Raw genomic sequence first — 27,945 nt, forward strand, 5'->3', positions numbered from 1 at the left:
GCGCGCACACACAAATACACATAAAGATCTTTAAAGACAACCATGTAAAAGAGCTGTCATCTGCAAAACACAACATAGGAAGTGAGACGTATACGGACTGGATATAGTTATCCCCAACATCAGCTACTTACTGTGGTAAGGATGGATGGCTGAAAGAGTGGACAGATGGACAGTTGGACAGACGAAACAACCAGAAAACAAGGACATGTGAAGAAGGGGGAAGTTGGGGTGGTGAGAGTCATAATGAACCAAAACTAAGCAAGGACTTCATTCATGAGGACATTCCCCTCGTGGTTTCGGTTAGAAGTGAATTCTACACTATACCCTAACAAGACCAAGCTGATGAACTGTGTTAGCTCATCCTTTCAACAAGTAATGTGAACCCCGTAACTCCTGTCACTTCAGGACAGACAACTGTGGTAAGCTCCAGGACATCATGTGGAGCATGTGTGCCTGCCCTTTGGGGTACTTAATCAGCCCCATGGACAGGTAACAAAAATTCTGAGGTTAAAAACTTCTAAAGGTGCCAGCACACAAAAGAAACTTCAAACCCAGCCTAGGCTAGTCAGGAAAAGAAACTTCTAGAAAGAAAAGAAAAGAAAAAGAAAATGCTCTCTGCCTATTGAATCTATCTCATATGTACGTTCTCATGGAAATTTCCCTTTTGTTTGGCATTACATCACTGACCTTTTCAAGGGTGCTCATTTCTTGAGTACACATCAATCAATATAAATTTATTGAATGCCGAAAATCCAAGTGCCTCATTTTCCTGGGTTATTCTCCATGTGCTAGAGGCTGAAGTTACAGGAAGACAAACGCGTCCCTGGAGAAAAATAAGTTCCCAAGTCAGAGACTTCAATAATTTTCCACATAAGAAAACCATAATACTGCTTTGTAACACATCATTTCACGACTTCTTTTTTAAATTGTGATTTTTCTATCCAAATTAAATCTAGACATCTCTCCAAAATAAACTTCAGAAAGGCTAATAAAAGAGAAAAAAACACACTAAAATGTAACTTTAAATACTTCAATACGATTAAATCCATTAATAGGAAATTCTTTGCACTGTTTTATTTTATTTTTGTATTAGTGTTTTGCCTGTTTTATGTCTTTGCTCCACATACAGGCCTGGTGCATGAGGAGGACAAAAGAAGGCATTGGATTCCCTGGAACTATAATTGCAAATGGTGTGGGCTGCCACATGGGTGCTGAAAATCAAACCTGAGTCCTCAGCGGGAACAGCCAGTGTGCTCTTAACAGTTACCCTATGCAGCCCTCCAGGAAATTCTTCTAGGCTAGCAACATCGCACAGATTTAATTGACAGTCTGGAGTCAAAATCAGGTTGCTCTATTTACAAGCTGTATGGCCTTAGCAAGTTAGCTAACTTCTCCATATTTCTGTGTGTGTGTGTGTGTGTGTGTGTGTGTGTGTGTGTGTGTGTGTGTGATTTTTTGAGACAGGGTTTCTCTGTGTAGCCCAGGCTGCCCGGGAACTCACACTGTAGACCAGGCTGAAATCCACCTGCCTCTGCCTCCGGTGTTGGGATTGAAGGTGTGCACCATCATGCCCAGCTTCATGTTTCTATTTGTAATAGGTAAATGAGTGATAGACAGTGCCTGCTTCACAGAGCTGATGAATTAAATACGCGTATCTATGAGGGATCTGAAAGCCTGGGGCCTGTGTTGCACACCCGTGACACCAGCACTTGGAAGGCGGAAGCAGGAGGATCAGGAGTCCAAGATCATCCAAGGCTACCTAGAAAGTTCAAGAATAGCATGAGCTATGTAAGACCTTGACTAGGGGGGGAAAGAGAAACAATAAGGAATTTGAAGTAGTGTCTACCCTGAGGACTAAGTATTACCTAGTCTCATTAACTACAATGCTTCTAATTCCAGGAAATTCTAAAAACCAAACAAATAAAATGCATAGTTCAGGAGAAGTTAGAACAAATGTGGGAAGAAGACATCCCTCAGGTTCAGCAACTTTCGTCATTCTGTCCTTTGCCCCACTTGGGGGACAGAAAAGGGCCCCGGGCACATCTGTGAAGAAATCTGAACTCAACAGCATATCACCTTGAAGACCTCTTGCCAGGAAAGTCAGCAGACAAGATATTAATTTCCTAATTCAGAGGCGTGTGTGTTGTCTTTGTGTTTATTTCCCTGTTGGTTTGTTTTTTTATCTTCCCCTTCCAAGACTTTGATGGAATGACTCAAAAGAAAAATGGTCACAATTACTAGAAAGAATCTAAAACGCCACGAGGGCAACAGCCGCAGCATGGCCATACTGCATGCTTCCTCCCGAGGGCCGAGATAAGGGCGGGCGGGGTGTCTACGTAATGGCTCCTCGACCAAGCAGCCTAGGAGTGCCATACTCTTCGGTATGCCATTTCCAAATCCTCACTGGGAGCCATCTGGAATCACTCCGCGAGGCTTCGGGGCGTTCCTCGTGGGTCTGGCGATCTAACGTGACCACTGCGAGCGCCCGGGGACCCCTGCTCGCTGGAGGGGTGCAGGGAGGTGGAGGGGGGGGACACGACACGCTCTGCACCGCACAGCTGCCCACGTCAGGTCCACGAGTGCGAGCACCTGCACACGGGGCGGCTGTCCTCGCTCCCGCCTCGGGACGTGCCTACACCGCCGCGCGCGTCAAACCGCGCCGGGCCTCGCGTCCCCGCGCGGCTTTTCCTCCAAGCACCCGGGATCAGCCTCGACGTCCGGGGATGCCTAGGTTTTTCCCCCGGGTCACTGGCTCCCCGCGGCGGCACCCCGTCCCTTCCATCCCTCCTGCCACGCGCCCGGGAGGAAGGCGGAACCGAGCGAGTGAGTCACCGTCACGTGGGCGCCGGGTGAGCCGAGGCGGGCTGCGCAGAACACATGCGCGCAGCGGCTGCCCGCGCTTCGCCGGCCTTGGCGCCCCGCAGGCTCAGTGGAAAATTTTCAGGAGGCGAACTGAGGCTGCGCGGCGCGGGCCACGCCCCCCCTTCCCGCCCGGTTCCTCCTTCCCCCTGGGGAACAGCCCCGCCCCGCCCGCGCGCTCCGGAGCAAGCCCCGCCCTCCCCAGGGAACCGCTAGCGCAGACCCCGCCCCTCCGGCTCGGCCTTGACTTCCCCGTGCTCCACGCGCTGGCCGGCGCGGCTGCATGGCGACCTCGCGTGTGAGCGCCTGGCATCCCGAGGGGCGAGGAGCGGCGCCCTGGCGCCTCCACCGCGGCGTCAGCCCCGCCATCCCAGCTCCACGGTCGGGTCCCACACCTCCTGGATGGAGCGGGACGGAGGGAGGAGCGGTTGGGATGGGCGTCTTGCGGGCTCCGCGAGGGGAACCGATGGTCGCCTAAACAAAGCTCGTCCTGACTTCACCCACCTGGAAAATAAATACTAAGTCATCATTCTCCCCATCCAGAAACACGCCTCACAGAGTTTTTCCCTGAGGCAGCAATTTTGAGGAGCTTGACCTCACCCACCCAGGGGTGACAAATGGCTACCCCATCCATGACACCCGTGGGCTGTAAACCGGGTGTGTGGTGTGCGTGGTTCGCCTCAAGAAAACAAATAAACAGTTTTAGCGACGGCTTAGTTCCCATCGGTTGATACGGGTGAGTGTTGCAGAATGCGGAGGCAGCTGGTGAAGTGGCATTAGCTCCAATTGTCCCCAAAGATGCAGGCTTCTACATGAGACAACATTGTGCCAAAGATTTCTGCCAAAACAGAGTTTCTGTGAGTAAAGATCTCAGAACCAAGCCCATAAATCTCTCTCCCCAACCAGAATTGCAAGTATGTTAATTTTAATAAATCCTTATTTCAGTATCTTAGCCTTGGGCAAAGAAAGATCAGGAAACTGAAGGCCTAGAAGATTGTCGTCGTCGTCGTCGTCCCCCCAAAGTCGGTCCAATATATCGATAAACCCCTGTCCTTTCTCTTTGAACAAGAAGACTCCTCATACGTTAAAAAGGAAAAAAAAAAGTCACATTTTGGAAAATTGTAATGATCTGAGATTTTGTTTTTCAAAACAATTGAATGTAGCAGACTATTCAACAAAGCACACATCTGTATAAGTGCACACACTCCTTGTTTTCTCGCTCACTTCTTCATTCTGAGTGTGAGCATTCCGTAAACCTGTGGACATGTGTGAGAACAGGTGTGATAGGCTTTCACTTTCCAACCCATTCATTGCTGATTAGCAGGTGTCAGGGAAAAGAACTAGGTCCATAAATCCTTCATCTTCTCTACCATTCTTTCCTACACCTGGCTAAATGGACCACGGCAGGACCACTCGGAAATGCCAGTGATAAGCATTACAGAAAGCATCTAAATCAAGCCATCTCTCATCTTTAGGGAGGAGACAGAAAGGATGCTGATGCTGGGTCCCTGGAGAGTTTCCCAGTCTCACTAACATTAAACATTTATACTAAAATATCTGTAAATCTACCCGAATATTTCTTAAAAGGTCTTTTAAGGCTGTCTTTTTAAGGGGCACCAGAATTTTATTCTTGTGGAGGAAAGCATGCATTGAACATGCTTACCAATACATGGTTTCGCTGCATAATGCCCTTTTTATACATGATTGAGTTACTCGGTCCTGGTCAATGGAGCATGAAACATTCCCAGCAGCGCTGCCAGGGAATGTTATCTCCCTTAATAAAATTGGCTCAGAATTGACACCTCTGTCCTCCCCAGTGGATGTCTGCCCTTTGACCCCCAAAACCATTCTAGTCAGCCTGTAGTCCTATTGGGAGACACCCCCGGGATATTAAAGAGGTCAGAATTGGGGGCGGCGGGACATGAGTTGCAACTAGTTTTAGAGAATACTATCATGGCCAAAAGTTGCCCTCAAAACTGCCCTTTCTGCAAACCTCCTACTATGTGCTGTAGTCCAAGCCACTTTTCATTGCATAGTGCATTTGTCACACTTGTGCCTGGTTGACGAACCCTCTGTGGTAGCCAGCACAGGGTACCGCCCGACGATTCTCCCTGCCGACATCCACGCGTAGCTGTAGTCTTCTGCGTTGAATCAGGACTTGTCTTTGTGGGTAAACACAATATGACAGAGGAAAGAAAAGTGTCTCAAGAGCAGCTTCTGCCTTGGTCTCTCCTCAGTCGTCTGCACCAGGGTAAGCCAAGAGCCACGTCGTCGTGGGGATGTCAGTCGGCTGATAGAGGAGCCTTAGAGAGGAGCCAACTGGCCATGCTGACTTGCCAGTGTGGGAGTGAAGGAAAGGGCTGTTGCAGCCTTCATGAAGACAGCAGGGAACTACAGCCCCACTAGAGACTGCAGCTTTGGAGTCGACCTGGGCAGAGCACCCAGCTGAACTTTTGAATTCCTGATTGGCGGAAACCTTGAGAACTAATGATTGACAGCTGTTTTCAGCCAGTAAGCAAGGATAATTTGTTACGCAGCGACTGAAATCTAATCCAGTATCCTCCAACCTCAGAAACACGCCCCCATCAGCAAAATCCTCAATTCTGTTACTTTGGACTTGGGAGCCATTTTACAGCTGTTAAAGTCCTCTTTTATTGAGCACCTTCTATACATGATCCCAAGAATAGAATGTACAAAACGATGGGGGAGGAAGGTGAAGAAAAGGATTTTCTAACGGACCCAGAGGAGATTAGTATTGAGAAAACATGGAATATGACAATATGAATAAAACTGGAAGCCATTTTAATAAGTGAAATAAGCCAAGACTTACACTGTAGGATCTCATGTGAAATTTAAATTAGTTGAGCTTATAGAACTAAGGAATAGAACTACCAGGCGGGATATCGTGGTTAAATTTGAAGATGGCAAGGTCAAGTGCTTACTATACAAGCACAAGGACCTGAGTCTACAGTCACAGAACCCACATTTCTTTCTCACCCCCCCCCCCCCCGCCCCAAGACAAGGATTCTCTGTATAGCCCTGGCTGTCCTGGAACCTGATCTGTAGACCAGGCTGGCTTCGAACTCAGAGATCCACCTGCCTCTGCCTCTCCAGTGCTGGGATTAAAGGCGTGCACCACCACTGCCCCGGCTTGAATCCACATTTTTCAAAAAGATGATGAGTCTGGCAGCTATAACCCTAGCCTTAGGAAGGAGGGACAGGAGGGTCCCGGTGGCTTGTGGGCCAGTCATTCTAGCCAATCAGTGAGCCCCAGATTCCCTAAGAAATCATGTCTCGGAAGATCAAGTGAAAAGTGACAGGGGAAGACACAGCACATTGACTTCTAGCCTTTACAGTGTAAGCATGGGTAAACAGACACCACACACACACACACACACACACACACACACACACACCACATCGACACCACACACACACGGAGAATGAATAGGAAATTTCAGTTAGATAGAGTCGGTTCACAAGGGATATTGTACATCATGGTGACTATACCTAATAACTATATATTTTATTTTGAATATTCAAATGCAGATATTGCTTAGCTTATTCGAGCCATTTCATATGTAAACACATTTCAAAATGTCCTTCATAAAATATATAATTTTATTGGACAATTTAAAAATAAAGTAAGAAAATATGGAACTCATGGGAAAAAAGGAAAGGGTGTGGTTTGGAGGAAGAGGGAGGGGAGGAAAAGTAATTTTATTATCTTTCTATAATGCTAGTGTTTAAGTTTGAACTTTGAGTAACCCTGTCTTGGGACAAGGGAATCAGGCTGTCGTTTAATTAGATGAAACAAAGCCATTAGAAAGCAAGTCTTAGCAATTATTCTCATATCTGATGCTTGCAGAAGAGTGGGTCTGAGAAAAAGAGAAAACAAGAGTGTCCATCACAACCATTACAACAATCAGTCTGGTGTGTGTGACAGGTAAGGGGGAAAAAATCAAATGTATAAATTCAGCAAACGTTTTGCTGTTGGCCACCTACGTATCACGTAGGATACTGGAGTGAACGATGCAGAAAGAGATGTGGGAGGGGGAAGATGCAGAGAGTCAAAGATCATTAGCAGATAAACAACAAAAACAAGCAGTATCCAACCCTGGTGGAAACATCTGTATCATCCCTGCCAACTCTCAAGACTTGAAGAACATCATAGAAGAGGGGGTGGAAAGAATCTAAGAGCCAGAGAATGCAACACTGTCCTGCGGACATGACATGGTCCTTCATTGCACATCTGCCGGAAACATGTACAAGACTAAGCCAACAAGATCAACCAACATTCCACCAAGCAGCACTAATGGAACTCAGTGGGTTACAAGAAAAGAGAGAGGACATGAAGGAGGGAAGCCGGACATGGGAGTGCCTGGGAAAGTGGAAAGGGGTGTTGGGGTGGATATGATCAAGATACATTGTTCTCATGTATGAAATCATCTAAATAAGTAAAAGATATATTTAAAAATAAGGAACAAGCCAGATGTAGTGATGTATGCTTTTATCTCAGCACTTGGGAGGCAGAGGTAGGCAGATGTCTGAGTTCAAGGCCAGCCTGGTCTACAGAGTCAGTTCCAGGACAGCCAAGGCTATGCAGAAATTCTATCTCAAAAAAAAAAAAACAAACAAAAAACCCAACAACAACAACAAAAACCATTCCACACCACACATCATGTTTTCATTTCATGTAGAAATACAATAAAAATAAAACAGTGATTATCAACCTTGGCTGAAGTGCTCAGGCAAATATTTTTGAGGCTATGTTATTTAAGGCTATAAAATGGAGAGAGAGTGGTAGAGAGGAGACTGAGATTGCCAAGGGCACGGGCAGGGGTGTAATGTTAAGTAAGAAACACAATTTTATTCTGATTGCAATTCCAGGTTTCTAGAGGGCTTTATGCAAGGGAATAAATGATTTCTCACTTTACGTAAGAAATTTGAGCTGGGGGCATGGTGGTGCAAGCTTTTTAATCCCAACACTAGAGAGTCAGAGGCAGTCAGATCTCTGAGTGTGAAGCTAGCCTGTTCTATCGAGAGATCCAGGACAGCCAGGGCTATACAGAGAGATCCTGTATGGAAAAACACTACCCCCTCCCCAAAAAAAGAGAGAGATTCTACTTACGTTCAGAGAAGGTTTTCTGACGGCTGGGTAGGAAATGGACCGTGAGCACACAGAATGGAAGTCCACATACAGGTTAGGATGGGAGTTAGGAGAACAATGGGCCTGACGTTGATAGGCTGAGGGAAAAGCAGACTTCAGTGAGAATTTAAGATGAGTATGTGGCTTGCGGGTTGAGCCCCTTTATCAACCGCTGCCATGCCTTCAACTTAGCTGGGATAGAAAAGGAACAGTTTTGATGGGGAACTCGAGTTCTGCTGTGGTGTGTAAGGGAGAGGATAGATGCCCTTCAGTCAGGTTAGATAATCAGTTTCTTCTGCTTCTAGAGAAACTCAGCATTCTTTGTTTCTGCATTTATGAATTCAGGAGATATGGTGATCAAATTAGATTAAGCCCCACTCTTACCTGGTTACACTCTAGTAAGGGCAACAGGTAATAAACGCACACACATAAATGTAACATAATTGCAGGTGGCAATGGGTGCTAAAATGGAAAAAAAAGCATTTCATTCATACACATATTTGAAAAGAGCTTCCTTTTTATAAGTGACTGGGATAGATAGGATTAAACCAAGGCTGCCCTGAAAAGATTAGAGCTTTTCCACTGGTACCAGACAAAAAACTAGTATACAGACAACCCTAAAAGGAGCATCCAAAAGCTCTTGATAGAGTAAGACCACTCTCAAAAGAAATGATCAAATCCAGAAGCGCTAATGAAAGATGTGGCATTTAAGTTGAGTCTCTAAGGAAAAACAAAACATTTAGATCTGTAGGAAAGGTGAGGAAGCGGAGCATGAAGAACACTCTAGGAAGCAGGAGTGATTTGTAATTGAAAGCAGGAAGCAGTACGTTTTGGCAAAAGCACCGAGCATGAAAGGAATATATTGATTATCTATTGATAAGTAGTACACTATGCCAGAATGTGTGGTTTAAAACAATGGACAGTTGTCACTTGTTTCAGTGGGCCAAGAATCCAGGCTGGGCTTACCAGATTTCTGTGACAAAGGTTTCCCCTGGGGACAAAGTCATCTCAAGGATGGACTAAGCAGGAGGAAGCCTCCAAGCTTATTCTTGACTCTGGCAGGCTTCTGGGATTCCCTGGTTTTGCCAGAAATAACAGCTTTTGCCACACGGATCTTCCCACGGGTAATTCAAGAGATGGTGGCTGGTTTCCCTTGAAGGAAATGCAGAAGGAAGCAAAAGAGAGGAAGTGTGGCAAGAGAACAGGATAGATGCAAGCCACGGACTTGTTTGAAAGATTATTTTATGTGCATGGTGTTCTCTCTCTCTCTCTCTCTCTCTCTCTCTCTCTCTCTCTCTCTCTCTGTGTGTGTGTGTGTGTGTGTGTGTGTGTGTATGCACCATGTGCATGCCTGGTGCCCATGGATGCTGGAAGAAGGCATCAGATCTGAATGGTGGGATTGTGGATTGTTGTGAGCCATCATGAGGGTGCTGAGAATCAAGCCTAGGTCCTCTGCATGAACAAGAGCTCTTAAATGCTGCGCTATCTCTCCGGCTCTCATGAAAGCCAATGTCTTTTTGTAACCAAGTTTCAGAAGTGAAGAGGTTAGAGAGATGGCTCAGCAGTGAAAATTATGTGCTGTTCTTACAGAATACTAGTTTTCTAAGCAGTCATGTCAGGAGCTCACAATAGGCTCTAACTACCATCCCAGGGGATCCCATCCCTTTAGTTTCTGTGAGCACATGCACACTACACACACACACACACACACACACACACACTCAAATAAATAAGAAAATAAGTCCTTTTTTATTTTTTCAAACAAGTGATGTGCTGTTATTTTTGCCAAGTACAGCCACATTACTAGGCCCAGTCCATGTTCATGGAGAGAGGATTTCGAAAAGGTAGGATAGGAGACCAGAAGGTAAGATTCACAGGGTCCATCATTGGCAGGGTAGAATTACAGGTGAGGCCACATCAGGGTTATGGATGCTGACCTCCTCTGGAAGAGACTGGCTAAAAATGGAAAGTAGGGAGAAGCAAATCCACTGTGGGCTGAAGATCTGAATAAACAAACTTTCGAGGGTCACTCTTCTGTCCAGCTGTTTACCAAGGTTGGAGAAGTTAACTAATTACCTCCTCTCAGAAACAAAAAGCACTCTATTTTATAAGGGTCAAACAATTCTACAGAAGGCAGCTATCAGCCCTTGCTAAAAAACACTTCCAACAACCGTGCTGGATGGTGGTGGCACACGCCTTTAATCCCAGGAGGCAGAGGCAAGCAGATCTCTGAGTTCAAGGACAGTCTGCTCTACAGAGTGAGTTCCAGGACAGCCAGGGACACACAGAGAAACCCTGTCTTGGAAAACTAAAACAAACATAAAAACAAAACAAAACAAAAAACCCACAAAACTTCCAACAACCTTCTTTGACAATGAACTCGAGAAAAATCTGAGCTATTGTGTGCTGCCTTTCCCTCATAGGACAGGCTATCAGATTGCTCTCAGACTTCATTGGTTCCAGCAAGAAATGAATTTTTACATCACAAAACCCAGTGTGGTGGCGGAATACAGCAGTCCCAGCTCCAGTTGAAATTCCAACTCCAGCGGTTGAGGAGAATGAATCCTGAGTTCCAGCTCAGCCCAGACGCGTTTTCTGAAATGTTGGTTCAAAAACACTCCCCAAGTACATCTTACATCACAACTCAAAATGCATCCTATTTAGTCCAAATACAAGTATCACAGCAAAATGCTTATTATTGCTGCAGAAGAGATAGTGATTTCCCCCATTCTATCCTACCCGTTAAAGAATGTAAGCTGAATTCACCCACTGAATTCATCAGCCTCAACCACTTGGTCCCTTTCTGCAGTTTGAAAACTACAGACCATCAGCTTTACAGCATTTGGGGATTCCGTTTCATTGTGTCCCCTGCCTTCTAGACAAAGATGGACAGCAGAAAAAAAACAAAACAAAACAAAACAAAAAAAACCAACGCAGTAGAGGTCTCAGTTGGAAAACACTCATGTTAGGTATTTGTTTTTAAGGTTTATTTTTAGGTGTATTTATGTCTGTGCACCACATGTATGCTGTGGCCAGGGCCACAGAAGCCAGAAGAGGACTTTGGATTCCCTGGAACTGGAGTTATAAATGGTAGTGTTCGAATGTGTAAATTGTTACACAAACCAGGCCACTTTGGAAAGAAGCGCCATTAATAATTAAGGTAGGAGTGTCTGGGCTCGAGTGGGGTCCTCCTGGACAATAACATAGTGTCACCAGGTTAGGGCTGGCTATCACAGTAGTGCCTGTGTGAGTGAGGAGAACTCAACCTGGGTCCTCTGGAAGAGCAGCAAGTGTTCTTAACCAGTAATGTATTTTTGATTGGTCGTTAGGAAGAATCAAACTGGTGATAGAAAAATCACTTTTTATTTTGTTTGGTTTGGTTCATGTACCGTTCAGGTTCTGATCATCCAGAAATTCAGAGCCAGATTACAAGCCTCCAACACCACACACAACACACACACACACACACACACACACTCTTAATTTCACAGGTCTGGCTCTTCCCTAACTATCCTGTAATATGAACCACCAACAAGTCCAAAGGACAATAGATCCAGTTGTACTGCAAATTGCAGCCATAACCACCGAACTGGAGAACTTCCTGAACACCTCAGACAGGGCAGAGACTTGCCTGGAATGAAACGGTGGCTTAAGACCTTTTGATTTTTATCAGTTAAAACCTGATATGAAGGAATTTCCCAGGACTCCTCCGGAGCCCCCCACCAAGATTTTTTTTTCCCAACAAGAGTAGAGCCGGTGTTAGTAGGGAGTGTAGTTGGAAGGAAGGTAAGCAAGACTTTCCAGCCCTGATTATATGTCAAATTCCTAACCTCACCTCCGAGAGAGTTTGGTCTCCATGGGGAGACTGTCGGCACAAGACCACAAACAAACGTGAACAATCTGAGGATTGTACACGGCAGCACAGGTTTACAAAGTCCTCCTGCACGACACGGTTTAGAAACCAGCACTTCGAAAAGAGGTCTGAGGAGGGAAGCATTGAGACAGGCCGAAATAGAAAAAGGCTTTCCTGGGTCTTAACTACTAAGCCTAGGGTGACAGCGGCACTTGAGAGGGACGTAGGGACGTGCAGCATTGAAGTTAAGACCATTGTTTAAGTGTGACCGGCTGGACCAGAGTAGAAGGCTCAGGGTGAGGGACACAGGGTGTACAGGGGAAATAGGGTCCTGCCCCGTCCATCACGAACACGGGCACGGGCTGAAGGCACCCCAAGTCTTCCGTGCCACGGAAATAGGCAGCGTTACAGATTTCCTCAGGAAAACACTGAAGGCAAAAACTGCGATCACACCCAGTCCTTTCCTCTGTGCCCAGCCCAATCTCTCCCACGTCCCCCAAAGGAAGAGAGCACTAGGTCAAACTCGTTTGTTTATTCCTTCATTCAACTAGCATGTCTCTCTCCTCGGGGGTCTTTGTTCGGCAGAAAAGGAAGGGCCCTCGCCTTTCCGGCAGCACCGGAGAATATTCTAGTCTGAGGGACCCCCTGAGCCGCCCGACCCCCCGCCAGACCACAGCACCCCGACCGATCCGGGCTGGAGAGAAAGCTCCAGGCCTGCATTCCAACCAGGGCGCGCTGGGTGGAAGCCCGGGGAGGTGGCTAACAGCACAGCTCCCAGCTTGGGGTGGGGTGGGTGGCAAGAGAGAGTGTCAGCCACCGGGGGAACGGGACGCTCCTAGGCGGCCTCGGGAGAGCTGGATCCCCCAGCCCGGATCCCCGATCCCCTCTTAAGGGGGTCTGGCTTTCTGTTCCAAGGGAAACCTCCCCAGTCACGCTGTCGCACGTGCATACCCAAAAGTCTATTCCGAAACGGAACGGGCGAGCCGCCCTCGTCCTCAGAGGCTAGTTCGGGAGAGTGAAAGCAGATCTAGGTGGAAAGATCGAGAGCACAAGCCGACCCTCAGGGTAGCGTGGCAGCGTTGGCTCAAGTTGTGCAGGAGAAAACCCTTCGCGCACATCTTAAAAGTCACGGGCTGCAAAAGGGTATTTTTTTTTGGGGGGGGGTGTAGGGTGGAGTGGAGGGGAGGACACCCATGCCGGATGTGTCCCCCGAAACGCCGTGTTGGGTGACTGGGATGGGAGGGAACGGCAAAGCAAACCGGGGGGTGGGGGGTGGCGGCCACCCACGGGGCTGCGGTGCAGCGGTGCAGCGGGAGCCGCGCGCGCGGGGACGCGGGTTGCGATGGGCCTCCCCCGTCTCTCTCCCTCCTCCCCACCCAAGCCCGGAGTCGGGGTGCGGGGCAGGCGGGCGGGAGGCGGCCCGGAGGGAGCGGGCCGCGGGCCGGAGGCGGAGCCCCAGGTGGTGGTGTTGATACACAAAGACGAGCGCCCGCCGGCCCCGCCCCGCCCACTGACGCGGCGGCCCCGCCGCTATAACTCGCGCTCGCGAGCCCCGCTGCACACCGCGCCACGCCGCCGCCGCCGCCGCCCGCACCGTCTGCCCTCGGTCTCCGCCGGAGAGGATCGTGGCCGCCGTCCCCCGCTTCTAAAAGAAATTTAAAACAAACAAAAAAAAAACCAAGAAAGAAAAAGAAAACAAAGACCCAAAGCTATATAATCAGCCTTTCATTAAAACCAACCCTCTCTGCCTGTTGGATTGCGGGGCGGGGGAGAAAATCTTGAGAGCATCTGTCGCTGTTATTTTTTTTTTCGTCTCGTATTTTTTATTTTTTATTTTTTTAAAAATACGATCGCGGTGTGACCGAGACCGCCTGCGGGGGTGACGCTGCCGCGAGGTGGGCCAGCTCGGAGGGAAGAGCACCGAGGTGAGGCGGGGGAGGGGCGGTGGCGGTGGCGGTGGCGGTGGTGGTGGCGGCGGGAGCCGGGGTGTGCGGGCGGGCAGCCGGCCGCAACCTTTCCCGTTACGGGGAGGGCGAGCCGCGCGCGCGGGGTCGCTGGGCTGCAGCGAGCTCCCCCGCCCGGGTCTGGGGGACTGGGCGAACGTGAAGTCCGGGCATGGGGTTGGAGAAGGCGAGCCGCGAGGGCTTTGACAATCGCCCCTCGGTATTGCATCAGTTCCTCCCCGGGGCAGAGGAGGGGCCGGGTCCCCGGTCCCCGCGGCGGCTGGAGGGCTCGGCGTGCGCCCGTAAACAAGCTCGGGCCGGGGGGAATGGCCCGGGCTGGGCGCCGAGGCGGCTGGAGGGGCGCCGCGGCGGGCGCATCTTTGTTCTCGCGGCCCCGCCGTCGGTACTTTTCCGCCCCTCGCCGCGCCCCCGCCCCTCGCTCGCCTGGTACTTTTCCACTCGCCTGGCGGGGGATGAATCAGCCGCGCTGCGCCGCCCGGCGGCGTCACGTGGTCGGGGGCGGGCGCCGCAGTCCTGACGCGCCGCCTCTTTACCTTCGCAGGCGAGGCAGCCGCGAGGGGCCAGTGCGCCGCCGCCAAGGACAAAAGGAAGCCCGCGCCCGCGCGTCCGCCGAGCACGCTTCCTCCCGGATCCGCGATGAAGAAGACCGAGATGGGAAGGTTCAACATCTCCCCGGATGAGGACAGCAGCAGCTACAGCTCCAACAGTGACTTCAACTACTCCTACCCCACCAAGCAGGCCGCTCTGAAAAGGTGGGAGAAATGCGCTTTGCAATCAGTAAATGTCAATCAATAAATAAACAACCTGGCTTTGCACACATGGTCGCCTCGGGGCTGGAGGAAGGGCTCGTGGGGTGCAGGGCTGACGCTCACACCCAGGGAACCGGGAGGCTGGCTTGGGGGCCCCAGCCTCTTGCTCACACAGCCCTGGGAGAGAGTAGCCTTCTAAATTACCCCGTTGTTACTGCATGACCGACGGTAGGGGAAGACCTAGCCGGGGTGATGACGCCTTATGCGTTAACTAAAAGGTGTCATGGCAGAACTGAAGGGCTCTTCGAGTTTTTGTGCATTAAAACGTGATTTTGCGTATCCCCCAGTGACAAGGACGTTTTTCAAAAATGTTTTTATTTTTCGTTTTTGCAGCCATTATGTGGATGTGGATCCTGAAAACCAGAACTTTTTACTTGAATCCAATTTGGGGAAGAAGAAGTATGAAACAGACTTCGTAAGTTGCAAATACTATTCTGTGCCTGGCTTTATGGAGTAAAAGAATAGTGTTACTTTTAGATTTCAAATCTAACTTGCCCAAAGCTGGTTTTCTCCTTTTAATTATTGTTATATGTTTGGTTATCGTTTTCCCTCTATGTAGCATCCAGGTACTACTTCCTTTGGAATGTCAGTATTTAATCTGAGCAATGCGATTGTGGGCAGTGGAATCCTTGGGCTTTCTTATGCCATGGCTAATACTGGAATTGCTCTTTTTATGTAAGTATGTGTAAGTAGCGAGCCTGCCATGCAGGGCAGTTAATACGATAAACTTATTTTGGCTCCAGAAAAGAGAATTTGCAGTTCACATAGTTGATCTAAAAAATCATTTAAACGTGACGTGTGAGAAAATCCGAAACTGTTTTACTACTTACTGTACGACATCAAGAAAGCAAGTTAGATAGAAGAAGGTAGCGCTTACAACAGACAGGTTAGGGTCAGTAAAAGAACCGTGGAGTCTAGAGTAACTGTAACGTTTGGTTGAAAACAGAAGCCAAAATTACAGTAAGTGAAGTTCCAAGTGGGTTTCTCAAGTGGACAGTCTTCCCCCAAAACCTCTGGCCCTTACATAAGGAAAAGAAAGTTCTGGATAAAGGTGTGGTGATATTTACCTAGCCTAGAACATATTGGTTTTAGGACAAGTGAGTCATAATTTTCTGGATGCTAAAAAGCAAATTCACTTTTTTTTTTAAACGATGTTTTTCCAGATCTGTATGATGCCTAAATAAGAGCCTACTCATTTTTTAAAAAGTTAATGAGTTGATCCTCTGCTTTCCAGAGTTCATGTTTAGAGGTTGGAAAATGGTTCTTACTCATTTTGGGGTAACTGGCCCTTAGGGAATGTGACTGAAGAGAAATGGGCTAGAAGTACCAGTCAGTGGTAGAGTGCCTGCCTAGCATGCACGATTCCTGGGTGTGATTCCCACCGCCATCAGACGTGAGAACAGGTAGCCAGAAAAGTTATTTCCAAGGACAAAAGCATGTACAGGTCCAAGTGTGTAGATTTCACTGAGTGTAGTTTCAGACTGTCTGGATGTGTGGCTGACAGTTTCTGTAGAAGCCCCTCTGGTGCCAACTTCGTCACACACACGGATGAGAAACACACACACACACACACACACACACACACACACACACCCCTTCATGACGGTTAGGTTTTGGTCAGCCGATGGCTACCTTCCACTACTCAAGTTACTTTCTCCGGCATGATAAAAAAGTTCGTGAGAAGAAAGCACAGCTTTGTGAAATTCCACACTAATGTTAAGCCTGGCTTTGGGTACTAGAAACATTAGGGTGAGGATTTTTGGGGGCGTTTCTTGCCAAAATGAAGCCTCAGGAACTTTAGATATAGCACATCCTGAGATTTCAGTTTTTTGATGGGACTCTAAATGGCTGGAATCAGAAGTTAAGTGTCTGAAGCCCTTCCTAGCTCTTGCCATGAAAGCTGGAAAACAGGCTTTAAAATGCTACCAATGTGGTTATTGGTAACTGCTTCATAACTGAAAGTAAAACTGACCGTGTTACCCTTGAACTTTTGGAACTTCATAGCTTACTATGTGTCTGATTAACCATTTTAATAAATGGCTAAATGATACCAAGATTGTGTGAGTTTTTATTCATTACATGAGTTTTTATTTACATCATATGTAAAGGTAAATTATATGTAAAGGTATGAAAGCCACATGCTGAAATGGCTTGTTGACCTCTTAAGGAGAGTTAAATCTTGAGGTGGAAAGTGACCTCGAAGGGCATGGAATCCATTGTCGTCTCCGTGCAAGACATAGTACCTAATTTGTTTTAAAATTTTTTTTTTTTAATCGACTTTTTTCCAAGAAGTCAAGTGCATAGTGTCACCTCGGGAACCCGGTGTCCTAACGGTCTGACCTTAGGATGGAAGTCACAGCCCGTACTTTGTGTGCTGATGCCTTTTTTTCCTTCTGTTTTCTTTAGCCAGCACCTTACAGAGTGTACAGTTTGCCCATACAAGGTCAACATTCATGTGGCTATCTCATTTGCATATCTGCTGGGTTTTTTTTTTTCCCCCTTCTGTTTTAATCGCTGCCTTGTTTGCCTTCTACGAAGGCAAGTGGAACTTGACTGAGAAACCTCTACCCTCGAGGAAAACAGTGCTGTTAGAGCCCATTAGTCCTTCCTTACTCTTGAGCTTTCCAATCCAAGTGGAAGAAGGGTGGAGCTGATAACTCACTCTAGTGTTCAGGATTCTTCACTGTGTGGGGGGGGGGTAGCTTTTTGTGTCTCCACGGCTCTCACCTCCCTGATTGGTTAGTACATTCTTTTTTTTTTAATAGCGTGACATGTTAATTCCACCTGTCCCGTTTCTCTCAGTCTGTCTGGTCCATGGGGTCTTGGCCTCTCCGGACCCATCTATTGAGTGGCATAAAAAACCTTGTGGACCAGGTTTAAATGGCAAGTTTTAAATGAAACTATTGGAAACCCATGGCAGGCGTGTAGATAATTACGGTACCGGAGCCAGAATACAAGGTTCTCCTCCCCGAGACTGGGGGCTTCGCAGAGTCTCCCGCGGTTGGCACAGAACGGACATTGCTTTTAATACTGTGAGGCTCACCTGAGACCTGTGAGTTAGTGTCAGACAAGAGTTAGGAGGGGATACCGCCAGTGCTGCTCTAGACGGGGGGTGTTTTTAAATGGCTAGCCCTGCTGGTTTATAACTACGTGCCTTTTCCTTTTCTCAGAATTCTCTTGACATTTGTGTCGATATTTTCCTTGTATTCTGTTCATCTCCTCTTGAAGACTGCCAATGAAGGAGGTACAGTAGCATTCTTGATCTCCCCCCACCCACCCCCACGTAATTTCTGCCTGTCCTGATCTGGGATGGGGCAGAGCTTCCAGAGTGTTTGATTCCTCTGTTCTTCGATGCAGGATCTTTATTATACGAACAGTTAGGGCATAAGGCGTTCGGACTGGCTGGGAAGCTGGCAGCCTCTGGATCGATCACAATGCAGAACATTGGAGGTACGTTTGGAAAGGACACTTGGGGTAGGCTTCCTCTGGTAGCAGCACAAGGTGGTGACACGTGGCTTGAGTGTCACAGGCCACGTTTTGCACTTGTAATGGTTTAATTTTGTTTTCCTCTAGCTATGTCCAGCTACCTCTTCATAGTGAAATATGAGTTACCTTTGGTGATCAAGGCGTTAATGAACATTGAAGATACGAATGGGTAGGTGCTAAGTAAGGTTACTCCATAGAAACAATTGCAGATACCTTTTTTTTTTTGGTCAAAGTTGGATAACAGTTCATCAGTAAATTTTCCACAAGTATTCTTGTCAATGCTTCTGACAAGGAAGTGCCCTACAAACTGATGAGGAGTTTTGGAGCAATTTGCTCTTAACTTGGAATGGCAAATAGGTAGACCTGGCTGCGGAACTTTAATAGTGCTTGAATTCATCTCTGTTGATACTGACGTTTATTATAGCTGCTGGATAAAGAGCTGGTTAAGACGGGTTTTGTTTTTTTCCCCCCAAAAAACCCAGTCATGCTTAAAATAGTTAAGAAAACCAGCAACTGTCCAGCTGTGCTGTAGAATGTTAAGTCTCCCAGCAGTGCTCATCCCAGGGAGGAGCAGGGCCTAATGTAAACAGCCGAGGCTCATTTGTTCCCAACTTGCACAGAGTTGCTACCTCAGAGCCAAGAAGTGTGGCTCTCCACTGTGCCCTTAGAGTCTTAGCTGACCACGCTGATCCTTCAGCATTGTCTTCCTGTGGGGTCCTTGTTACTGCCGTAAGTGCAGTGGAACCCATGGAGAGTTAGAACTTGGAAGATGTAGCCTTTAAAAGGGAATGGCTTTACTTTTGAAAGGGTCTCCCTGTTTTTGTTCTAGCTGGCCCAGACCTCAAAGAGTTCTGCCCGCCCCTGCCTCTGGGATGGAACATGGAAGTGCATGCCACTACCATACCCAGCCAGAATAGGCCTTGTTTACAAAGAGAAAAAACAAAACAGTCCTAGAACTTAGGGAACATACAGTTTCAGAAATAACCTTTTGACTATTTTTTTTCTGGCATCAAGGTGGGTCAAGGTGTTACTATGATAACCTGAAATAAGTTCTGGTGGAGTGGGGGGTTTGGTGCAGTCTAAATTTGGGGGAGGAGAGTGGTTGCCTGTGCATCTTAACCTAAGTGGAAACTTACTGAAGTGCTTCACAAATAGACTTGCTCGCAAATGTCTGAGGAGTCTTCCTGTAGTCCTCCTTTCCAGTGGTAGACATTACAAGCGAGAATGGGAATGTGGGTGTCCAGTGTTTCTCAGAGTACCGAGAGATAAGCTCACTGGCTGCACAGAGCAGCCTTGTTCCCTAACGTTGGTATCAAGCTTTAAGGCGCGTTTCATGTTGTGAATGAGCTGGCAGTCTGCCCAGAGCACAGAGCGGTGCAGAAGCCTGTGTTTCCATTCCCCACCTCTAACCTGACTGCTCACGAAGCATAGTTACAGAGTTAGCCCTGTCTCCAATAAGGGGTGCTCTTTTCTTCCCCGCAAACCGTCCTTTTCACGTGCGATGTGTCGGATTTCCGAGTTAGACGCATGGTTGATTTTTGGCTTTCCTCTTCTCGTTCAGATTGTGGTATCTGAATGGTGACTATCTGGTCCTGTTGGTGTCTCTGGTGCTCATCCTTCCGTTGTCGCTGCTGAGGAATCTAGGTGAGCCAAACGCATTATGGGTTTTCTCTTTTGTTTTGTTTTGTCTTTTAAGACACGCTTTCGGGGGTTGGAGAGATGGCTCAGAGATTAAGGGCACTGACTGCTCTTCCAGAGGTCCTGAGTTCAATTCCCAACTCCCACATGGTGGCTCACAACCATCTATAATGAGATCTGGTGCCCTCTTCTGGCCTGCAAGGACACTTGCAAGCAGAACATTGTATACATAATAAATAAATCTAAAAAAAAAAAAGAAAAAAAAGACACGCTTTCTCCGTGTAGCTTTGGAAACTGTCCTGGAACTCCCTCTGTAGCCCAGGCTGACCTCGAACTGGGGGTCTGCCTGCCTCTGCCTCCCAAGTGCTGGGATTAAAAGCGTGTGCTGCCACCGCCTGCCTGGCAAGCAAGGAGTTTCTAAAGGGTGTTGGAGGGACCCTCCCACTAGTGACTTAGCAGTTGGTCTATCAGAAATGACTGAACTCCAGAAGAAGGCTCTCTCAGCACTTACTTTGGGAATGGCAGTGGGACAAGACCCTTTTAAAATGCAGCAGTGGAGCCCCCTGCTGGTCATAACACCCCATTGGTGGCCCTGGTTAGTGTCTTGCGCTCTGTTCTCCAACCCTGTTTAAGCCTCTCTCTTCTTCCTCTCCAGGGTACTTGGGGTATACCAGTGGCCTCTCCTTGCTGTGTATGATGTTCTTTCTGATTGTGGTAGGTGATGGTTTTTCAGGTAGAAAAACACTCTTTTAAAGCTCTCGTCAAATGACTCAGCTTAACAAACTTGCAAAATACGTTTCAGGTGATTTGCAAGAAGTTTCAGATTCCTTGCCCGGTGGCGGCTTTGATGGTCAATGACACAGTGAACGCCACATCAGCACAGGCGGCCCTGGCACTCCTGGCATCCAACGTGACGTCTAATGCCACCGTAGCCGACTGTTGCAGGCCGCGGTATTTCATCTTCAACTCACAGGTAACACTAGTTGCAGTCCTGTGTCCTGGGAGGAAATTTCCACGGAAGGATAGACTATAAGAAGAAACCGCCCATTTGGAATTTTAAAATATCTCTTGAGATACATGGAGGCTCCATAATAGATGCCTTTTAGGACAAAGCAAAGGAGAGCTAGGCGGTCGTTTCAGGTTCTCTCGTAGACGAGGAATACAAGTGAAAAAAGCCCATGACATCAAAGTGGCACGTCTCAGATGTCAGTTATGGGTCACACCTGGTCAACAGAATTGAAGAACGGGAGTTAGTTACACAGAAGTGAACTGACTTTGGGCTTTGGTTTTGAACCCCTGAAGCCTAGCTGGGAACTGACAAGGGTGTGTCACAGGGTGTAAATACAGTGGTGTGTCTGTCATCTTTTTCAGACGGTGTATGCCGTGCCAATCCTGACCTTTTCTTTCGTCTGCCATCCTGCTGTGCTTCCCATCTACGAAGAGCTGAAAGGGTACGTACTTGATCTCTTCTGACAACTGCGTTGGTGGGGGAACGGTAGGTGGTCACGTGCTTGTTCCATTGACCGTCACACTCTGCTCTCTCTGTCCTTGTGCAGCCGCAGCCGGAGGAGGATGATGAACGTGTCCAAGATTTCTTTCTTCGCCATGTTCCTCATGTATCTGCTTGCTGCTCTCTTTGGATACCTGACATTTTACGGTAAGTAATGCCTCATTTAAGAAAAAGAGAGACGCGTGTGTTGGAATGAAACTGGTACTGTTACCGTATGTGTAGTTTTACTGTAAAGAGTTCCAGTCTGGCTTAATCAGTAATTCCTGGGGTCCAGATTCGGAAGCACATGGGAGCCATTTGGTGGTGTTTCTGTGATGGCCTTGTCTCTGTTGGGTTCACACCATCTCTGATCTCCCCTTTAGCTGTAACTAACACACACACACACACACACACACACACACACACACACACACACACTAAGCCAGAGTAGGATTTAGGCGCTTAGCCCCTGTTCTTACCGGAGGTCATGTGGCTAAATCTCGGTATTTAGAAAATTTTTCCTCCAATGTTACTTTAATTGCATTAACCATAATTCCAGATTAATCTTATTAGCCTCTTAGTTTGTAGTCATTTTGTGACTAATAATTTCAGTGCAGATTTCACTGTAAGGTAGCTTTTCTCCTCGATCCCCAGAGGAAACCACACTGAGAGTTTTCTCTGGTCTGTGTCCCCCACAGGACAGGTCGAGTCGGAATTGCTTCATACCTACTCTTCCATCGTGGGCACTGACATCCTTCTCCTTGTTGTGCGCCTGGCTGTGTTGATGGCAGTCACCCTCACCGTACCAGTGGTTATTTTCCCGGTAGGTAACCACCCGCTCCTGCAAGAGCTAGGATGGGTCCGGGCGTGGAGATGGAAGGAAGGAAACTCACAGTAATGCCACATTGGGGATGGTTTGGCAGGGGTGAATAATAAACAGTGTAGATTTCAGATTATTGTGTGGCAGAAAATGGGAGGGAAGTATCAGTTCTCTAGAAAAACTGTCATTGGTACATTGCAAAATACTTGTGAAGTCTTTGCATTAATTAAAGTTGGTGGATTGTTAAATAGTACTTTTTTCCCCCCAGATCCGGAGTTCTGTTACACACTTACTGTGTGCCGCCAAAGAGTTCAGTTGGTGGCGTCACAGTGTCATCACCGTGTCTATCCTGGCCTTCACCAATTTGCTTGTCATCTTTGTCCCTACCATCAGGGACATCTTCGGTTTCATTGGTAAGTTTTCGATTCACAGGCCTGGAATATGAAGGCCTGAGAAACGCATCCGGGTTCTCAAAGGAGCAACGTCTTTTTTTTTCCCAGGTGCGTCGGCAGCGGCCATGCTGATCTTCATCCTCCCGTCTGCCTTCTACATCAAGTTGGTGAAGAAAGAGTCCATGCGGTCCGTGCAGAAGATTGGGGTGAGGAGAGGGGACTGTAAAACCGGCGGGTATTTTCAGTAATCTCTCTTGGGAAGTTAGAGTCCGGAAGTGCTTAGCGGAAGAAATGGGAACGGAGGTCCGAGTTAGCTGTGCAGTAGTTAACATAATTGCAGGAAGTTACTGAAGAGCAGTGTAAAGGTATTGGCATAATTATTCGTGCCCTGGATGATGGGTGCCACTGTGCACATCAGGTGTAGCCTACAGGCAGGCGAGGTCTGTTTAGTTAAGGGAGACTGGTCAGTCTCATTCCTGAGTAGAGCTGTGGGTGCTTTCTCCATCCGAATGGGTTTGCTATGGATGGGTTGGGTAGCATCTTGTTTCAAAGGGGAAACCACGCTAAGCACAACCCAGCATCCTAGCGCGATACTTAGGAATGAAGGACGACAAGCCCTGCTGCCCGCTGGTGTTCTATTCTGGTCTGAAGAGTGAGGTTAGGAGTAGATGGGGGTGAACTTTTCTCGGGGAGACAAACTACTGAGCATGGGTGGCACCTGCAAACTAAGGTCTAATGTGGGGTGTCTGTACACCCTGTGAAGACGTACTGCTGTGATTGGTGTAATAAAAAGCTGAACAACCAATAGCTAGGCAAGAGGTGTAGGCGGGGTTTCCGGGGAGAGAAAGGAAGGAAGAGGAGGAGAGGTAAGGCCCCGGGCTAGAACATAAATTAATATAAATGGCTTAAGTCACAAGAGCTAGTCAGGAGCAAGCCTAAGCTATAGGTCAAGTTTTCATAATTAATAAGTCCTTGCGTTGTTATTTGGCAGCTGGCGGGACAGAAAAAGACTCATTACAGTCCAACTCCTTAAATCTATGAGTTAATTACAGGGACATAGGCAAGGAATTATAGCTGCACTGAAGAAAATGTCCATTCATATTCCCTCCAACACTCAGATTTAGGCTTGATTTTGTGACTTAATATTTGCTCCAAAAAACCAAAACCAAAACCGCACATCCAAAAAAAACCAGTCCAACTCTGTTTCAGCACAAAAGCTTTTTGCTTGAGGAAAAAATGAAAAATCACAGAAGTTCACAAGGCTTCAACAATATAGGCCTCTTGTGCCACAAGTAACCATTTGATCACTTAAAGCCGTTAAGATTTAGTCAGTTAAAAAGAATATGGGGAGGGTGTGATGTCACCTCCCGCACTGACAGAGTTTTCTCCGCTTCTTGCAGGCCCTGCTGTTTCTCCTCAGTGGCATAGTGGTGATGATCGGAAGCATAGCCTTGATTGTCCTGGATTGGGTACACAACGCCTCTACAGGTGGCCACTAATGGCACCACTCAAACTCAATGGTCCATCTGCCGCCCGCCCATGCTGAGTCAACACTGACTTGCTCAGAGATGGCACCCGATGCTTTCGGTTCACTTCCTTTTGAAGTGCAGATTCCTCGCTGGTTCTTCTGGATGCAGAATAAGTGGAACTTTTCTTTTTGTTTTTGTTTTTTTTTTTTCTTTTGGGCTTTTTTTTATTTTTGTTTTTTAAGAAACTTATCTGTGTGTTAGGGAATGGATCTTAACAGCAAAACCACGAGTCTTGGGTTAAGGGAAGTGATTATTTATTCCATTCCAGAGAATGGACGAACTTTTAACTTTTTATCAAGCCACATGCTTGGCTGTGTCATTGTTTAACTTGGATATTTTATGATTTTACTTGAATGTGCCTAATGGAACCATTCGATGTGAAAAAACACTTAATTTACAGCAAAGTATTGAAATAAGCATTGAGAAAAACACTTATTTTTTGTACCAAAAAAAAATACTTTAAAAGACCTCAGAAGCACTATTTTACTTTGAAGAAGTTGCATTTTTTGAACTTTATCCAGAACCAGTTGTCAATAAACTCCGTAAAAACAATTTCATTGATATTTAAAAATGAATATTAGTATTATGAAATTATTTGCCTTTTTTGTAGGCATTATAAGCCAAATACTTTTTTACCCAAAATCATTTTCGGGAACATGTTAAGAAAAGTTGTACCATGAATTAGCATAGTTTTGTTTTGTTCATTCAAATTTCATTTAAAGGATAATTGGTAACTGCGGCACCAGATCAGGTGAACTCTGTTCATCGCCCTCTGCCTCCAGGTAACTGGTTCATTAAAACTAAAATGTTTATGTCTTCAACCTACGAGGCTGGAAAACAGTGCAGATATTTCTGTTGGAAATGAAATAACTGATTTTGAGGTACCAAATAGTTAGTGCAATTGGGTAAAACAGGGTTTATTCAGTTGCGTCTGTGTCCAGAGTTGTATTGTCAGCTCTGGGTCGTGCTTTTGGGCCAGCCCTTTGAAACATTGCTTCTAGAAGTGAAAATGAGCATCTAATGGCAGAAGGCCAGAACTCTCCAATGGGAAGTGCGACTTTGCAATGCTCATCTCCTGGAAGCGTGATTTACTTGACAACACGTGGCTCAGTTGTGTTCCTGCTGTGTCCACAGTAGAGGTCTGAGCCACAGGCTGCACCGAGGCCGGCACACTGCGAGTTCTCGTCAGAAAGACCACTGGGTTTCCCATGCAGTAAGCTTCTTACAAACTCGCACTGGACTGTCATCTCATTCTTGTACAATGCAGAATTGTTTGTTTACATCGAACAAATGATTAGTTAAGAGGAAGTTGCACAACCTGGTTGTGCTTAGTTCCTGGTCCGACTGCATGCTTACCTTTCCATTTCAATTCCAGTTAAAAGTGAGAACATTACTTTCAAGCTTGGCTTTAAGAGCACATTTATTGTATGTTAACGGTGTATGGTGACTATATTATTAAATAATGTGGTACTTTGCTCATCAGGCATAATGTCTAAGATCTAATATACATAATTCCATTAAGTGGTTAAGGGAAGCAAGTGGAATCATCAATTGGCCATCTGGCTCTTGAGGTTATCTCTTGAACAGAATATTTTTAGTTTGAGGCAGGAGCCAGAAATGTGGCACACATGGTTTTTTGTTACACAGTCTTGTATTGTATATGTGGCTAAATTCCTAGGCAAGATATGTCTGCTCTTAAAGACCCTGGCAGACTGGAAGACGTCTGGGCGTGCTACATTGGGTAAGACCAATGGTCCATTTTGTGAAACCTCTGGGGACCGTCTAGAAGCAGAGGCAGTGAGAAGACACTCTACCACGCTGCTTTCATTTCATTCAAAACCAGAACCTCACCTGTAGTTCAAGAATTAGCATTTCTGCCTGAAGTCCTGGAAAGAGTTGCTGATAAGACCTGCCAGGGATGCTGAGAAACAAGCATCCGAGAGAAAGGTGCCATGGCAACCAGGAAGAAGTGGAGGAGAAAATCCTGTTCACAGCCAATCCGTGTGGAAAGACTTTCCAAACCTTCTTGTGAGGGAGCACAATATAAGGTTCAAAATGAATTTTTAGGCCAAATTCCAACGCTTGAGGCTGTTTGACCTGCCTTGAGGTTCCTAAACTGAATTCCCGTTCACGAGCAGTCTTCAGTATTAAAACCACTGTCCTGACACCTCGTTTTTACATTGCAGTCTTCCATGGACATTTCAGTTATAACTGTACTGTTATTTATAGAGCAGCATTAATCCATTAAAGCTAACCTATTTTTCAATATTTATGATAAACTGTACATACATTGTCCATATGTATTTGTAAATAGATTGTATATACTGTTGGAACTGGGTCTTGGGTTCAAATGTATATATTCCCATAAGTTTCTTAACTGCATTTTGATGAATTTACATTATACATAAGTCCCCAGAGTACTTGTACAGAGAATACAATATTAAAAATTGACATTGTGTATAAATACTGAAATTGAAAATAACTTGTTTAAATTGTATTTGCAATAAGCTGATTGGACATCAATTTAAGTTAAATCTCATTTAAATTTTAAATGAGGTCTAAATTTTCAAAATGCAGCAGCTACAACATGCTATCAACGTCAAATGTGACCACAAGGGAAGATGGGAGAACCTTGGTTGTGTATATAGTGTACATGTCCCCCTGTACTGTTAGAGGCCAACATGCCGCTGTGGCTTGTTGGCAGGGAGTGCTACACCGGTTTCAATGAAACAATGTATGTTTGTTTTAACTGAACTAAAATAAATACATGCTTAATCCTGAGCAGCGTTCTGTTCTTTCGGGTAGTGGGATGAGGCATATCGGGTGCCTTGTAAAACTGCCTGGCACCCATGAAGTGCCCACATAACGTGGTTCCAGTTACGGAAGACAACTTGGGTCTTACAGAGGCATCCCGGGGTTACAGGGTTCAGTTGGAAATTCAGGCTTCCCTGCTGGAGATAACCACCCTTTTTTAGTGTGGCAGTCTACACAGCAGTGCTCTTTGGTGTTAGGAAGCTACCCTGGTGCACTTAAGGAATCTTTCCCGATAGGTCTGAGAGGAAGTTAGGTTGGTTTGATGGGTGTGTATTGTGTGAGACAGCATGGTTTTCTTAGGAACCTGAAAGATAACCTCCGATAACTCGGGTGTGGACTGAGCCTTAAAGGCTTAGGGCATATAAAGCAAAGTGGCTTGAGAAGGTTCCATAGACAGAGTCCCGAGAAACTACTGTCCAGATTTGCAGTGTGATTACAAAATGGTAGAACTCTTAGGTATTTAACAGGCATTCATTGACCCCTCCTGTGCAGTTGACTTGGGAACGATGACCGCTCTGTCAACGTTGGTTCTGAGATGGTGCTTTCTTTTATGCTACAATTTTAAGTACCAATTTATTTAAAATTAGGAATACACAAGGGTAGGTCCACTTAGTATGGAATGGCACCCTAATGAGTGAGCCAGCCATTTCCAAGAGGTTCCACAAAGCCCTTGGAACATTCAGGACGTACTTATTCCTAAAGGCTGTGTGTCCTGAGTTGGACATCCTCTCACCTGGAGAAGACTTGGCTGCGTTTCTGGAAGGAAGGCTTAGCATAAGCGGAAAGCGGCTGGTAGAACTTTGGGGTGGGGTGTTGGAGAGGATTAGACAAATGTGGCCTTGCAGATACCAAAAGTAGCTTGTTCTAGAGACCAATGACAATCGTGTAACATTCACTACAGATCCTTGCAGTCAGTCTCGGCCCTCAACTACCTCCGTTTCTCCAGATAAACGAGTTGGCCAGTAGAGTCAAGCCTGTACCCTGATCTCTTCAAATACAGGTGGCAGGCCATGGAGACCGGAAATGGCTGCCAGGAGCTAGCTCTGTGGTGTGACAAGTTTTCAGAGGAAGGGTGTGATGATGGTGATGGTCTAGGAACGATGACACCTGTGTTCCATTGTTTGCGCTGTTCCTGAGTGTCCA

At 46.7% G+C, this 27,945-nt stretch overlaps 1 protein-coding gene across 2 annotated transcripts; it reads left to right on the forward strand.

Moving 5' to 3' along the window:
• The first annotated feature begins 14,377 nt into the window (after positions 1 to 14,377).
• Positions 14,378 to 26,769, forward strand: Slc38a2 (solute carrier family 38 member 2). Of its 2 annotated transcripts, XM_059247104.1 has the most exons (15): positions 14,378 to 14,577; positions 14,968 to 15,049; positions 15,194 to 15,309; positions 17,805 to 17,878; positions 17,992 to 18,084; positions 18,208 to 18,289; positions 19,682 to 19,764; positions 20,414 to 20,472; positions 20,561 to 20,731; positions 21,130 to 21,209; positions 21,315 to 21,415; positions 21,946 to 22,070; positions 22,336 to 22,480; positions 22,568 to 22,665; positions 23,860 to 26,769. In XM_059247104.1, exons 1-15 carry the CDS (start codon positions 14,462 to 14,464, stop codon positions 23,956 to 23,958), a joined length of 1,524 nt encoding a protein of 507 aa, XP_059103087.1. In that variant the 5' UTR covers positions 14,378 to 14,461; the 3' UTR covers positions 23,959 to 26,769. The 2 variants fall into 2 exon arrangements, with proteins under 2 accessions (XP_059103087.1, XP_059103088.1); XM_059247105.1 differs by lacking the exon at positions 15,194 to 15,309 and having other exon boundaries at positions 14,467 to 14,577.
• Positions 26,770 to 27,945: the final 1,176 nt, after the last annotated feature.

The sequence above is a fragment of the Peromyscus eremicus genome, chromosome 20, assembly GCF_949786415.1.
Source record: "Peromyscus eremicus chromosome 20, PerEre_H2_v1, whole genome shotgun sequence".
Taxonomy (NCBI): Eukaryota; Metazoa; Chordata; class Mammalia; order Rodentia; family Cricetidae; genus Peromyscus; species Peromyscus eremicus.

Excerpts from the sequence above, each read along its gene's own strand:
- Slc38a2 (XM_059247104.1), top strand. The coding sequence starts at position 14,462 with ATGAAGAAGACCGAGATGGGAAGGTTCAACATCTCCCCGGATGAGGAC. Across the intron at positions 15,310-17,804 it reads ACTGGAATTGCTCTTTTTAT|AATTCTCTTGACATTTGTGT; the intron begins GTAAGTATGTGT and ends TCCTTTTCTCAG. Across the intron at positions 21,416-21,945 it reads TGGATACCTGACATTTTACG|GACAGGTCGAGTCGGAATTG; the intron begins GTAAGTAATGCC and ends TGTCCCCCACAG.